The following is a 16,549-nucleotide window of genomic DNA, read 5'->3' as shown; positions in this document are numbered from 1 at the left end:
GGGCAAAAATTAAGAGCGTCCGATACACGCGTTTTTCGGCGCAGCGAAATCGATTGCGTGATTCGCCGGCTCGACAACCGCTATTTATTGATGGCGATCGACACATGAATAGGAGAAAAGCCGGGAAAATGCCGGATGCGAACCTTTTCGCCAGAGATCTATCGTCTATCTGTATACGGAGGCGAAAAAAAGTTACTCCCCGAATAAAGTGGATCGATGCTATCTCGATTAGCCGATCGTATACGATTTTCTTCGCGATAAAAATAAATTATTAAAGTTTAAAAAAAAATATTAAACGCTATGTTGACATACACATGTTCGCGTGCTCAAGTCCTTATATATTCGAGTGTGTTTCATGTTACATTGTAATAAAGATAAAAACGTGAGAAGTTTGTATATATAAATTAGCAGAGCTTTCTAAACTAGATGTTTTTGATCAATATTTTCAAAGGGTATCCTTTTCCGGTTTACAAACAGACCATTATAATTCAATCAATTAATTAATCGTGGAACTTATCAGTTATACATGTGCAAAATGTCCTTGGAAATCTCTTTTCAGCTAGTTTTCATTCTATTCTAATCGATTACGTACAATCGCCAAGTCGCAGCTTTGATTTGTGTTTAATTAACAAAAGCTATCTCGCTTGAATTATATCTACTATCAAGCGTATATATGAATTTCTATTAAATCATGCGAAATGTTATTGAATATAATCATAATGAGGGATTGCATTACTGAATATCTTCCGCTCGAGTAATTCGAGTAAATTATCAGAGATCTATTGGGGAAATGTCCGCAAACTTGCAGTGTCAATGGAACTGATTTAAAAATTATAGAATTATTGCATTCATTGTAGAAACAAATATGTCACCCTATTTCTGAAAATTATTTACTATACAAAAAGCAACTTTTATCGTAAGCCATGCATTTTTTAAATCGTTACATATATTTATGTTTAATTACGTGATTAAAGAATAATAACCCTTTAATTAGTTTAAGGGTTATTAATAACGGTTGAAAAAAATCAACAAAGTAACAAAGTAATAAAAAAATCGAGATACAAAAATTAAAACTAATGAAAATTTTTCACAGAGCTTTGGTTACATTCTTCCTTCTATTTCTAAAAGCAGCGAAGTTTTATTTAAAAATTCTTTTATAAATACGTAAATGAAAAAGAAATTGAAATATTAATTTTAATTCTCTCAAAAACCATGCTGCTGGATTTTGCCAGTTTCTGTCTGAAATAAAGTACGGTGTTTTCTCTCACTTAAAAAAAAAATAGAGCAGAAAAGCGAAATAGAAATATATCTTTCATACATTGCATTGCGTAAATAACAATACAATTTTGCGCTTTAAAATGTACAATTTGCAAACGCATAAACCGTCGAGCGACGTAAACGGATTAATATCTCAATGGAGGGCCAAGATGGTCCAACAATTCCGCGAAAACGAGGTACAAAACGAGCGATAAAATTCAAGATCATCGGAAAATCGAGCCAGTCAAAACTTTCAGCATCCCCATCTGCCCTCTCTCTCTCTCTTTCCCCGAATTCGCCTCTGTTTCAAGTAATTTTTTCGATCGACTGCTATCGGACAAACGAAACGAGCCGGCTTTTTGCGAGTCCATGTATGGGCGAAAAGCCATCCTTTACGTTTCCCGACGATTCAATTTAACCGCGACCGAGCGAACAGTCGAGCGGGCGCGCTCACGAAGTTGTCCAAGTAGATTGGATCTTATTGAATCTAGAACTGTCCTGTCGGAAGAAAGGACCGACCCTCTTCTCCTTCACTTGATGGAGAAGACGACTTTGCGTCCCCATATAAAACAGCGCGTCATCGAGTATTGGATCGTCGACGCCGGCTGGCGAATCTCGAGTCAACATCTGCACCGATGTACCTTCGGAGAGAGGAACAACGCGTTAAACTTTTACCTTTTAGCGAAAACAGTCGGGCGCGATCGGGCAAAGAGTCCACTTTTGATTGCCGACAATTGGACGGTCGTCGCGGATCAGTGGACCGCTCGGCTTCTCTTCACGGATAAACGAATCCGGAAAAGTGGCGTAAACGAGAGATCGAAAAAAGGGATGAGAGAGGTTTCTCTCTCTCTCTTTTTATCTATCTATCCCCGGAGACACGTGGGAGTCGCTCTATAAAGCGCGGTTTATACACGACGTTCTCGTTTCGACTCGTTTGCCCGACAAATGGCAAGTTTGTCGAAAAATATGTCACGAGTGTAATACAAATATTGCATTACAGCGAAAATATTGTCCGCGTACAAAGTACTCGCTTGTTTTTGCAAAATATTTGCCGCCGTGTCCGCGGGGCATTTTACCAAAAATCGATCGCAGCCGATAAGTACGGTATGATCTGTCAAAACTCAAACCTGGATAAATCGTCCGCTTAGTTGTTTAAACTGGATGCGCGAGCTATTTTTTTATGTTAAAATTTGTATCGAATATAGTATCTTGAAAATGGTCGGCGGAAGTTTAAAATGCTTAAGCTGTTCAATTTTTTTAACTTTAGACAGCAAACGAGGGAGCGAAGAAACATTTTTTACATGAAAAAAAAATCCAAATTACGCTAATTTTGAAATGTCAAAAATTTTATTCGGATAAATTTCACCGCTGAAATTACAACTTCATTTGTTTCCTGTTTATTCCTGACCTATTTTCTCAATTCCACCGAGAAGAGTGTAATTTTTACCGTGATTTCGCAATTTTTTAAATCAAATTGCCAGAGATTTGGCGAACGCGAATCTGATTGGGAAAGCACCGTGGTTTTATCTTAAGCTCGCTATTCGCTAATGAAAGAAAGCGAAAACCGTATTAAATTATTCCGCGCATAAAGTAGCAAATATATATATAGCTACTAGCAACTCATTCGGTTAATCTAAGCGTGTGATCCAATAATGTTTTTCTGAGAAGACTGCTTTTCGAGGCACAAAAGTCGGTTGTCGGCGCATCCTTTCCGGATATTGAAAGGCCAGGAACCGTGCAACAATGAAAAGGATGCTTTTTTCTCCCGACGGCGAAGAGAATTACGGCAGTTGCAATCGATCGTCGAGACTGAGTTTATTAACACACGCAAACACATATACATACGCGCATATTATATTCGCGCCGACGTGTGCATGATTAAAATTCCGAACGGAGGAAACAGATGTTGAGATGAGCGAAGTTATGAAAAGTCGAGATATTTTCCATGTTTAATTTAAGAATAAAGTACGCCGATCTCGTACTTCAACATTTCTATTTACGGAATCAATAACTGTATGTAATGCAATTTATTTTTAGAAAATGGAATTGAATAGATATATCAATAATATATATATAATCCGTTCCATTTCAATGAATTTTATATAGGTATATAAAAATAATTCATTATCTGTCAATGAGAATATAATTATTGATTTGTAATTATCACATATATATATATATATATATATATATATATATATATATATTTAATAATTATTCGATCAAAAAGTCATTTCTCGTTCCTGTCTCCTAATTTTAAGTAGTATTATTTTTATATACTCGAGTCGCATGGTCCGAAAATTTACGTACATACCTAAAGCTTTCATTTAAACGAAAAGGTGTTTTATTGTCTGGTCGTTTGTGTTTATTAGCATATCACGGTACATCTACCCGGAGAATCGGAAGTGTCCCATTTATTTCCAGCCGGATATAACTCTAAAGCACTAAAGACACAGATATATATATAGGTTGGCTCACCGAATATGGGATTCCCGCGATGTGTCGCCAGTCCACCGAGGGTTAATACGTGTGAGTGATCCGCCGTTACCACGAGAAGCGTTTCCGTGAGATCGACCTCCTTCATAACCGCCTGGACAGCTTCCTCCAACGCCAGGGTCTCATCCAGGGCGCGATAAGCGTTGTTGTAATGGTGAGCGTGGTCGATTCTTCCACCTGAAACACACAGATCCCGGTGAGAGGCGCCTCATGAGATGCCACCATTTATTAAAGTTATTTTCGACTACTTCATAACGCAACGTCGCAGCTCAGATCCATTTTAAGACCTTCACAGTTTCTTCGAGTATCGCTAACTCTTGGACAGTCTCTCTGAGAAACAAAAAAAAAATACACCCGCATTCTTTTTTATGTCGCAAGAATGATGTACAATTTTATTTCACATAAATCAGTCGATGAAATATTTCTCTAAAGTTTCTTAATCCACAGCGCATCGTCGAGAATTAAATTTAAATTTCACGAGTCTCATTTTTATGTATACGACAGCAATAGAATTAATTTTTGCTAAATCGATTCCTCTATTTCAGTGTCCGCGATATTTCACCCGCGAAAGAAGTGTATTGTATTCCGGTTTCCGTTTTGTCTACCTTTGTATCGACATTCGCGCACGTTTGTGCAATGTTTGTCACTTCGGAGGCTTCATTAATAGTTCTCAATTGGATTTTAATCAGCGGTGTCAATCATGGGCTAGATATTGCTCGTTGCCCACATAGTTACGGTCGGTAACAGTAAGCGAGAGAGCAGCGGCTCTCGTTCTCTCATATTAACAAAGTTACACGAATGAACCTAACTCGATCATCTGATAACTCTATCACGGCAGAATTGTGGTGGATCGCACACGCGAGCTTAATGGCGATGATTATTTGATCAAACAAAACAATCGGGAAATTTTTCGACAGTTTCAATACGTTTCGATTACAACATAATATAACACAATTTTTTTATTCTTTTAATTCATTAAAATTATTCGAAATCGACCATTAAACAATTGGTTATTTTTGTCAAACATTGTAGAAGAATTCAATTTATTTAGATGCATCAATTAATTAGATTAAATATATTATTTATTATAATAACACAATTTTATATGATTAAGGGAATACTGGCGTTGTTCTGTTTTACCGACTTTAAGTTAGGTTAGGTTCACTTTTTACTGAACATACAGATTTAATCTCATTTTTATTACTTTTGTATTATTCTTTCATGTCATCTCTATTGGGAGCGCCATATTTTGTGCAGAAATAAACTGCAGAACTTTTGTATTAAATAAGTATTGTTATGAGCTGATGCAAGAGGCCGATAAAAAACCTGTAATTTGTTAACTTTTATTGATTTTTTATACATAATTACAACGCTCCTCGTTCATTATTTTCAGTACTTTAATTGTGGAGAAGAATTTTTCAATCTGTATAGCCAATAAAAAGAAAAGCCCTTGAACTCAAAATCGGTAAAACAGTCATGGTCAGGATTCCCTTAATAAAATCGAATAACATAATATATAAAGAAATAGAAAAACCGACTAATTTTGCAAAATGTAGGCGAGCTAATAAAATTGTATCATGCAATAGCCGCTCTTTGAAGCTATTAATAATCCGAGGTATCAACAAAATTACACACATAGATTTTAACCGGTCATGTTTCAATCCACGTAAATAGGTCAATACATCGAGTGCATTACTTGATGTTTTGTCAACTATAATGCGGAACATAATTTCTCTAACCAATTATGTAACATCACTGATACATGAATTAGCTCTGATCGCATCAACGTTATTTTGGTTTTAAGCGAGACTTAAATACGTGTTTGTCTTTTATTTATTTGGAGAAAAAAAAGATAGATATATATTTAGTATAATTTTATTTCGACGCTTATTTGTAAGTCTTGAGACCTCTTATGATAGAAAACAAATTATTCATGAAGAAACAAGACCCGGAAAAATCATTTTATCAAGATATTTCTGCATAGACGCCTAAATACTCGTTTAACAATTTATGACAGTCTTCCCTGTGTTTGGTGCCAAAAACTACGAGTATATCTGCATACTTTTAGATTATTTACGATAGAAAAAAATTTATTTGTTAATAAACAAGGCCCGGAAGAGTTCCGTTTAACAAGCTATTCACATATGTGTATATGCGAACAGAAATCCATACAAAAACTAATTGTGGCCATTTTGACATCTAGTTTCAAAAAATTACAAGCATAGCGATTTGCAAATAGTGTGATGATCATAATGTTTATATATTCGTATGTATATTTTCTCAGCTGTTCGCTTCGCTCCTAAATTCATCAAGAGATTCATTTAATTTAAAAACCATCTCAATTTTCAAGTCTCGAATTCTCTTCGCGTTATTTCAAAACAAAATTACTTCTTTAAGCCGAATCAACGTTTGAAAATATTGCGTAATTATATTACCGTCCCATCAAAGAAAAATTTCTCTCCGATAAATAAAAAATTGGCCTATATTTCTTCGCACGGATACATTTCGTATATCTTTACATATATCGCATATTCAAGATATACTCGAGGAGGAACATAAAGATCATCGATTTTGCAATCTTTGCGTATCATGCAATACCGATGGAAGTGGCTGTAAAGAAGCTAGGGAGATAAATACCAAGAGGAGAATATGACGCTTACATACAAAAAGTGCATCGTCTGCTGCATCGATCCTCTCGTTACGCGCCGTCTCGTGCACATGCAACATAACGGACCCTCGTGTTCGACCGACTTTATGCGATTGCTGTGCACCGCAAGAACGAGACAGAGAGAGAGGGAGAGAGTTCTAGATATCATCCTATAGGACTTAGTCGGCGCCAGACGGCGCAGCGTAGATAAACGTAACTGTTGCGTTTAACCCTCTGCTGCATCCGAGTCTCGTTCAAATCTACTTGACTTGGAAGTAATACATATGAGCTCTCAGTGTGCACAGAGAGAACTCGTTTCGCGAAGCATTTAAAGTACCGCACGACAAACGCAATGCGGAAGAAATGCAAATCCATGCCAGTGTACTGTCACTAGACATAAGGGCGCTGTTAAAAAAACTTACTTTCAAGACTGTTTTCTGAAGACTGACTCTCAAACGGAAAATTTAATCGGCGTGCAATTGCACATCAATATTTATATATCGATTAAATTCGTATACTTTTCTCTTCCTTTTATATCTATTTGTTTAAACGGGGAAATAATGAGAACAATTAAGAGTATTATATTTATATATGATTACATCTGGACATTTTTCTCAATTATTATCCTCCCAATTTATTTTTTAATTATTCCTATCATTTTTCCTGTGTAAACAAAGAGTATGTGAATGAAAGGGAACATATACATATATTCTATATATAATATAATTATGCAATATATTTATATATAATTTTTAATATATAATATATAATGAGAGAATATTATTTCAAGATAATTCATAGTTCTAATTTTTCTAATAATTACTGCATCAATTATATAATAATTCGGTTTAAAATTGATATTATATCGTTTTAATTATTACAATTATAATCTCTTTATATCGATTGCAATATCATTAAATTCGAATTTCGTTACTTTCGTGAATATTCTACAAAATTGCATTCTATACGAACTATGCTTTGAACATACGTCATTCTTTGGTGTATGTCGCGCGTTATAAATAGAAAAGTAACCTCGGTACGTACAAAGAAATCGAAAACAGTTATCGAGGAGCGTCAAGTTCCCTGGATAACCCCGGGTACAAATTCTTGCCCTCGCAGGATCGCCCATTCCGTGTGGCAAACAACGAAGTCGTCGCGAAATGAAAAATATCGAAATATGTCACCGGGGAAATAAAAAGTCGCCGAAAAGGAAACACGCGACCTGTAAAGAAGGCAATCGATGCGGAATATAGTCTTCGCGTAGCTGTTAGCGCTTCGTCGAAGCCCGCAATTTAACGCATAAACAATCAATTCAACGTCACCCAAATAAAGTGAAGAATCTTAATCTCGATTCTATTCTCCATTCCGAACATTTCGTCGACCCTGATACGCGTCTACTTGTCTCGTTATCGATGACGCGTTACGGCATATTTTTATGCTGTAAGAATCAGCTGTTTTGTGTCAAAGTGAGAAACGATTTTTTGGGAGGTAGATTTCTTCTTAAAAAAAATTGCAAAAATTTCCACGAAAAGTTTTCATTTGTTTTAATCTTCCTGAAATTTTTTAACATTAATTAATCATTGCTTAATAATTAATTTGATTGAACCTAGTATTTTAGCTGCAAATAAAATTTATGTTCTTGCTATCACAATGACTACAATGTGAGAATTCTCTTATTTCATGTTAACGCCAGGATCTTGATTACTCTAGGATTTAACCTCTATTCGATACGACGCGACACTATCTTAGTGATGACAGTCGGCGAATGGTCCGACAAACAGTCGCAGCACTTCAATTATTATGACATCTAGCTCGCCTCTATCTCGAATTGTGCTGATTTCTGGTAATGGCTACTGGAGATCAATAAAGGCAGAACTTATGTTGTATGATACTAACAATAAAAACAATTCAAAATATTTACGTTAAAAAATATAAATTTGTGTTTGTATACCCAAATAATAGTTCGCGTATAAAAAGTAGAAAAATAAATATCGACTTATATTTTTAAACATTCTCTTTATGTATGCAAATTTTTATTCGTGTATTTAGTTGCTACTGAAAATTAATTTTTATTTACTTATCATTTGCTCTAATTAATTAAAGCTACGGCATAATTTAAAATATCAAGAGTACCGTTCAAAAATATCGTCACATATTTATTTTATATCATTAAGAAAAAATATAAAATAAACAGCGAGCACAATAAAAAAATGTTTCTAAATTATTTTAGTACATTGCTATTTCACTTATAGATCATATTTATATATTTTACTTATACGCGATATTTAATTATGCATATCAGTATTGGAAAGTCAAATAATATAAGTTAATGTAAAATAATAAAATTTTTTAAAATCTTTTTTTAAATAAAATAATATTTGTATAAAGTAATTTCGTCCTCAAAAGCGCGCGAATGATAAGATATCCTTTAATTATGAATTTGCTGATTGGCTCGTTAGAGCTCGTCAATGATTGCGAGATTAACAGTGTCCTGAATATTGACTTATTTTCAGAAGTCGTTTAAAAGCCCCGCGGGGAATTGAAACTGTCGCGTTCAAAAGATTTACAGAAAAGTCCCGTAACGAGTTTCCAGCCTGCATCTTCAGTCGCGTAAAACCCGCTTGCGAGCTTTAGATTTTAATCCGGACGACGCGACGTCCAACAAATTACGTCTGTGCCGTTAATTTCGGGAAACTATTTTATATAGGGATTGTCGAATTCTCGTTGCTTCAGCGACTCGCATCTGCATTTTGTCAATTTTCAAACTCAAAGTAAATATCGCAATGTCGCCTAAAACAGCACTTACTGCTACTGAAATCAATTGTACTGTTTTCAACTGGATAAACGAGTAAGAGGATTAAATAATGGATTCGGAAAAATATAAGTAAATTCGAATTTGGAGCAATATTGTTTCTAATTATTATCGTATTACGTGTAATGAAATTGAATGTTATCTATTCGTGTATGCGATAAATGGAAACTAATGACATCGGTAAATTGTGCGCAGAGCGCAATATTGTGTGATTTTTAGTAATTAACATTGATATGTATTGTCTACATATCAATATATCCGATATACATGTATATGTGTATAAATGTGAAACAATAAAATAAAAACTGAAATAATTTATATTTTACACAATCAGGAGACGCGGTAGCGTCTCGCTAAGTTATATCTTTCATTCGTCAAATTAAAATACAATCTACAAAAAAACAAAAAAAAATATCGAAAGATATCGAAAAGATAGCGAAAATATCGAAACAATAGCGAAAATTATCCGTAGGACGCTACTGTGTATCCTTTACCGGACGTAACACGATTTTCGTAACCTTGAAAACAAAAATTTGAAATATTTCATGAACGGAAACATATTTTTCAAAAGATGACCATATCAATCGAAAGCGCGATTTTTTCCGAGTAAAATGAGACCTTAACGAACTTGATAGCTCTATTGGTTGCGGAGATATGAATTTTTCAAGTTATTTTTTGGTCGAAAAGGTGTCACTTTTTTTTAAGACTACGGCGTCGTACTTGTCCGCGGTCACCCATCCCGACAAAGTGATTCTGTCCGAAGCTGCTTTACCTTATCCGCGGTCACCCATCCTAGTATAGTGACATTTTCCTCAGCTGCTTAACCTTTTAAGCAACCAAACGAAAAATAAATTCTCGCTCTCTCTCACTCTCTCTCTCTCCCCCCTCTCTCTCCCCTCTCTCTCCCCCCTTTTTCTCCCTTTCTCTCTTGCTTTCCCACGTCTTTTTTCGCTCTCTCTCGCCCTCTCTCGCTTTCTCTCGCTGTCTCTCGCTCTCTCTTGCTCTCTACCGCTCTCTCGCGTTCTCTCGCTCTCTGCCGCTCTCTCTCGCGTTCTCTCGCTCTCTCCCACTCTCTCTCGCGTTCTCTCGCTCTCTCTCGTCTCTCGCTCTCTCTCGGTTTTTTTCGCTCTTTCTCGCTTTCTCTCGCTGTTTCTCGCCTTCTCTCGTTCTCTCTCGCTCTCTCGCTTTCTTCCGGTCTCTCTCGCTCTCTCCCGCTCTCTCTCTCGCGCTCTCTCGGCCTCTCTCGCTCTCTCTCGCTCCCTCTCGTCTTCTCTCACTCTCTCTTGGTTTTTTTCGCTTTCTCTCGCTGTTTCTCGCTCTCTCTCGTTCTCTCCCGCTCTCTCTCGCTTTCTTTCGCTCTCTCTCGCTCTCTCCCGCTTTGTATCGCTCTCTCTCGCTCTCTCTCGCCCTCTCTCGCTGTCTCTCGCTCCCTCTTGCTCTCTGCCGCTCTCTCTCGCGTTCTCTCGTTCTCTCTCGTCTTCTCTCGCTCTCTCTCGGTTTTTTTCGCTCTCTCTCGCTTTCTCACGCTGTTTCTCGTCTTCTCTCGTTCTCTCCCGCTCTCTCTCGCTTTCTTTCGCTCTCTCTCGCTCTCTCCCGCTCTCTATCGCTCTCTCTCGCGCTCTCTCGGCCTCTCTCGCTCCCTCTCGTCTTCTCTCACTCTCTCTCGGTTTTTTTCGCTTTCTCTCGCTGTTTCTCGCTCTCTCTCGTTCTCTCCCGCTCTCTCTCTCGCTTTCTTTCGCTCTCTCTCGCTCTCTCCCGCTTTGTATCGCTCTCTCTCGCTCTCTCTCTTGCCCTCTCTCGCTGTCTCTCGCTCCCTCTTGCTCTCTGCCGCTCTCTCTCGCGTTCTCTCGGCCTCTCTCGCTCTCTCTCGCTCCCTCTCGTCTTCTCTCACTCTCTCTCGGTTTTTTTTCGCTTTCTCTCGCTGTTTCTCGCTCTCTCTCGTTCTCTCCCGCTTTCTCTCGTTTTCTTTCGCTTTCTCTCGCTCTCTCCCGCTTTGTATCGCTCTCTCTCGCTCTCTCTCGCTCCCTCTTGCTCTCTGCCGCTCTCTCTCTCGCGTTCTCTCGCTCTCTCTCGTCTTCTCTCGCTCTCTCTCGGTTTTTTTCGCTCTCTCTCGCTTTCTCACGCTGTTTCTCGCCTTCTCTCGTTCTCTCCCGTTCTCTCGCTTTCTCTCGCCCTCTCTCGCCCTCTCTCGCTCTCTCTCGCTCTCTCTTGCTCTTTCCCGCTCTCTCCCGCACTCTCGCATTCTCCCGCTCTCTCTCGCTTTCTCTCGCTGTTTCTCGCCTTCTCTCGTCCTCTCCCGCTCTCTCTCGTTCTCTCTCGCTCTCTCTCGCTCTCTTTCGCTCTCTCTCGCTTTCTCCCGCTCTCTATCGCTTTTTCTCGCTCTCTATCGCCTTCTCTCGCTTTCTCCCGCTCTCTCTCGCTCTCTCTCGTCTTCTCTCGCTCTTTCTCGGTTTTTTTCGCTTACTCTCGCTCACTCTCGCTTTCTTTCGCTCTCTCTCGCGTTCTTTCGCTCTCTCCCGCTTTCGCTCGCGTTCTCTCGCTTTCTCCCGCTCTCTCTCGCGTTCTCTCGTTCTCTCCCGCTCTCTCTCGCGTTCTCTCGCTCTCTCCCGCTCTCTCTCGCGTTTTCTCGCTCTCTCCCGCTCTCTCTCGCGTTCTCTTGCTCTCTCTTGTCTTCTCTCGCTCTTTCTCGGTTTTTCTCGCTCTTTCTCGCTTTCTCTCGCTGTTTCTCGCCTTCTTTTGTTCTCTCCCGCTCTTTCTCGTTCTCTTTCGTTCTCTCTCGTTTTTTTCCGCTCTCTCTCGCTCTCTCCCGCTTTCTATCGCTCTCTATCGCTCTCTCTCGCTCTCTCCCGCTTTGTATCGCTCTCTATCGCTCTCTCTCGCTCTCTCTCGCTCTCTCTTGCTCTCTCCCGCTTTCTCTCGCTCTCTCTTGCTCCCTCTTGCTCCCTCTTGCTCTCTCCCGCTCTCTCTCTTGGGTCCTCTTGCTCTCTCTCGTCTTCTCTCATTATAAATATAAAAAAATATACATTTATTTAATGCATTTTGTTTAATGATCTTTGCAAAAATATGTGAAATCCCACAAAAAAAGACATCACAGATGTAAAAAAAAAGCGCTAAGTTATATCTTTCGTCAGCAAAAATAGTTCTTTATAATAATAAAAAATATAATCTTCTCAAAAATTATGTTTATAGCCAAAATAATTCTTTGCAAAAATTAATCATTATCAAAAATATTTTCTCAAAAATTATATTTATAAATTATATTTTATTTTTGTTAATAATACTAGAAAAAAATTAAAATATTAGCATCAAAAAGTAGTGAAATCAAAAAATTGCGCTAAATAATTATATTGATAATACGAGAAAAAAAGTTAAAATATTAGCATCAAAAAGTAGTCAAATCAAAAAGTTGCACTAAGTAAGTGACAACATAATATATAATATTTAGATAAATTTCTTATAATGATACAAATGTATAATTATTGCTTTATTTTAAAACGTTTATAATATATACAATAACAAAATAAATTCAGTAAAATATATATATATATATATATTTATTCATCTTTATATTTAAATAACATGAATAATTATGTAATTAATTTAAACTGGAATGTATATACATTGTAAAGTTATTATATATTTTTATAAAATATTTAGATAAATAGATATATATAAAAAATAAATTATTTATCTCTAAATAATTATTTAATTCAAATATATTTAAACGTATATTCAAAAAAGGTAATATAAGGCACAAAGAATTAAATTTAGGAAATTAAGAAAATTTAAAGTTAAATAAAAATTTTTAATTTAAATTAAAAAATAAAAGTAAAAATAAAAGTAAAAAAAATGTAAGGTACAAAAAATACTTAGCGCTGTTTTTGTATTGTTATTTTAACACATTAGTAAATAAAATAAAATATAAATCAAAGTATAGACTAATTTTTTTACTGCAATACGCTTCAATAGAAATCTATAAACATATTACGTGGCTCGATATTCGAATGACATGTGGCTAGCTGAACATATCGATATACATGTATGAAATATAAGTTGTGACGTGACATTTTGTACTGTCCGTCACAAGGGCCGAAGGCCCGGCCGGGAAGGCGGGAACTTCGGGAACCTTTGCTCTCTCGCCAATCTTTGAGAGAGAGAGAGAGCACCCGAACAATCATTTTGCGTTTTCTACCGCGTCGGAGGATGCGCTTCGCGCATCCGTTTCGCGAATTACTTTTTGTATGATTTTTGTTTGAGCGATTTTTGGCGTTTTCGGCGAGCAATTTTGCATAGGGTACGTGTCTCAACCGAGGAAACCAATAGAGAGAAAGAGTGAGAGGACGGAGAGGCCGAAGAGGACGATTGAGGACCGAGCAAGAGCCACCAAGTCCGGATCACGCCCGGTAAATATTATTTTCGCACCAAAATTCTGGCTTGCCCATCCCGTTAAGAACCTGGGTACCGCCGTAAAATGTTCCTTCTTCCGCAGAGATTCCGGCCCGAGACGGGGATGGCCACTCTCTCGCGAGAGGCGAGAGAGCCCCGGGAACGAAAGGCGCGGGAGACATCCTGCCTCGAGCCCCGCAGATCCGGATACACCAAAATCTCACCATCGATCAAACAATCGATCTGGCGGATTTTTGGGAGGAATCGCAAAGAGGTGCCCTCGTAGGAGTCTTCCCGACGGCCCATAAAGAGGAATACCGGAACCCAAAGCGGAAACATAGGGGAACGGCGAGGGAAAATTTACATCAAGAAAATTCGCAGGGCCCCGCGGGGTACCCGGCGGCCCTGCCAGGATAAGGAGCGCCACGGGTGGAAAATGCCAAATTTAGTATCGGCGTGATCCCGGCAGGCCTCTTGCTCGTCACTGTTCGGCGAGACGTGCGAGAGAGGAGAGGTTCCTGCGCGGATGCCGAAGCACTCGAGGACCCGGCGATACCGGTGAGACGAACGGCCCTATCTCATATTGTAAAGCCGCTAACTTCTTTCTTTTTGTGAGTACCGTATTCGGGAGAGAAGCGTGTCACGGCCGCGGCCGGTTATTAGAGTCACCGGTAATTTCGTGATTTTGAGAGTTTAATTTAGAGTCTCGTTCCGCGTAGAATTTATCCCGGCGCCCGGCCGACCGCGTGCTCTCTCCCGCGCGTATATTAAAAGAGGCTCTCTCTCGCCCGCGGATATGCCGACAGTCGCCGCGAATTTTGTCACGCTAGTGTAGAAATTAACGTATCGTCTTGTACGTACTGTATCGTTCTCGTCTGGTAGAGTTTCTAGATCGGAGAATAGAAAACTATTTAGAGTCACGCATCCGAAATAGCGTATTCTCTCTCGCGCATATTCTTATCCGTGCCGTCTTCGGATTATTTGTGAAATATTGCGAGGGACGACCGGCGGAACGATCTCGAAGAACGTCGCGCGGGACCTACTCGAGTTTACGGGAATTTTGTATTGCCTAAAACCATCGGAATTAATTACGCCGCACGGACCTTAGTAAGTCTCGTGCGTTAATAATTATTCGACACGTAGGCGTGCGAATGTATTTCCGGGTCCCGCGTGTCGTCCGATATCACCGCGTCGGGTCGTCTCAAAGGCGCGGAACAATAACAACGCGCCGCGTCTCGGCCGTGCATGCGCCGTATTGTATTTTTTCGAATAAAATTTCGGCCTCGTTTATCTGTATTGCGGCGTTATTCAAGCGGAGATCTCTCTGTAATATATCGAACGAATCGTAAGTTTCTTTCGGAACCTATCATCGTACTCAAGTTTCTACTATTATTTTTTTTGTCTATCTTTGTTCATCATTGTCTAAATATATTTAATGTTGGTTATATTTGAGCGATTTCAAATAGCCTCTCTCGAATTCCGTTCTCTCTCCCGTCCGAACTCCCCCCTCTACCCCCTGACGACCTGAGCGAGTCGATTGTCGCCGTCGCGGAAATTTTCGGGATGATCTACTAATTATAAAAGTCATTTGTCGAGTTGAAAAATTTCAGAGTGGCGCGGATCCCGCGCCTGGCGCCCAAACAAACATATTTTTGTGTTTACGCGAATTTCCCGCTTTCCGCGCCGAAGGTGTGCCGTCGGCCACTTACATCGGCCCTATTTCCCGGATCCTTTTCGATCCGACGGACAATAAAAAATTTAACGGTTACAATGTATATAATGTAACATGCAATAATTGTCATATTAAACAGATTCAACGATTGGGCAATGTGAATGGGCTAAGTGAAAATTATAAAAATGAATTTACTATACATTAATATATGCTAAAGACGTATACATATACATATATATGTTATTAATATATGTATACCAGGGTTGGGAAGTAACGAGTTACTTGTAACGAAGTTACAGTTACAGTTACTTTTTTTCGGTAACTATAACTTAACTTCGTTACTTTTTTCCATCTGTAACTGTAACTGTAACTTAGTTACATTTTTTTAGTAACTAGTAACTATTTTAATAGTTACTTTATTAGTTACTTTTTTTGGAAACATGCGCTAAAAGTATTGTTTAAGTATGGTAGCCGTTATATTATTAAATTAAATTTTGATAACAGTAGCATATGGATCTTCATATGATTTAATCTTTTACCTAAAATTTTCATTTTGTGTACATAAAATAATATAACACATAATTAAGATCGACCAATCACAGTCAAATATTTAAAAAAACTCTTAAAGATAATAATTGATCGATTTGCTTGCGACTTTGCGATTACCATTTAGTAACTTACTATAACTATTTTTACTGTTGTATATAAAGATCATTCATACATTGATGTTAATTGCAAAGTCGCAAGCAAATCGATCAATATTACATTCAAGAATTTTTTTAAATACTTGACTGTAATTGTGCATAAAATGTAAGCTCCTTATATTTAAAACAATGTATAATTATTTTTAAAAAGTAACTGAAAAGTAACGACTCGTTACTTTTAGAGTAACTGTAACTGTAACGAGTTATTTTTTAAAATCGGTAACTTGTAACTGTAACTAGTTATTTTTTCAATGAAATAACTGTAACTGTAACTAGTTACTTTTACAAAGTAACTTTCCCAACCCTGATGTATACATATATTAATTAATGTATATGGAGCATTTCAAAGTGTTTAATTGATCAATCAAAATATAAATGAATAAAAATTTCTTTATTCTAATACATGTTTTAAAGCATTTGCAATGTTTTCCTGATCGCAATCAAAGTTTCGAGATAGATGTTTAAAGCGCATTATTTTCATTATGAATTTTTTTATAAAAAAGATTCAAATATAATTTCATGATTCTTTAATTTCGACTTATTTTGACTTCATCATTTCACTCTCCAAAGATAGG

At 37.8% G+C, this 16,549-nt stretch overlaps 2 protein-coding genes across 2 annotated transcripts in view; one reads left to right on the top strand and one right to left on the bottom strand.

The window, feature by feature from the left end:
* LOC114933876 (alkaline phosphatase) overlaps positions 1-16,549 on the bottom strand; it is a 254,391-nt gene that overhangs the window by 33,036 nt on the left and 204,806 nt on the right. The window contains exon 7 of the mRNA XM_085484700.1: positions 3,736-3,930. Coding sequence (XP_085340826.1) covers positions 3,736-3,930 — 195 coding nt within the window. The remainder of the gene's footprint in view (positions 1-3,735; positions 3,931-16,549) is intronic.
* The window catches only part of LOC114933926 (caspase-1-like), an 88,412-nt gene continuing 85,189 nt past the window's right edge, over positions 13,327-16,549 (top strand). Inside the window, exon 1 of the mRNA XM_085484701.1 lies at positions 13,327-14,156. The gene's annotated coding sequence lies outside the window, so the exon portion shown is untranslated. The remainder of the gene's footprint in view (positions 14,157-16,549) is intronic.

This window comes from Nylanderia fulva, unplaced genomic scaffold (assembly GCF_048542155.1).
Source record: "Nylanderia fulva isolate GAGA-0341 unplaced genomic scaffold, ASM4854215v1 Scaffold31, whole genome shotgun sequence".
Classification (NCBI taxonomy): Eukaryota; Metazoa; Arthropoda; class Insecta; order Hymenoptera; family Formicidae; genus Nylanderia; species Nylanderia fulva.
The sequence above is the reverse complement of the archived record's forward strand: the minus strand, read 5'-3'. Positions and strand labels throughout refer to the sequence as shown.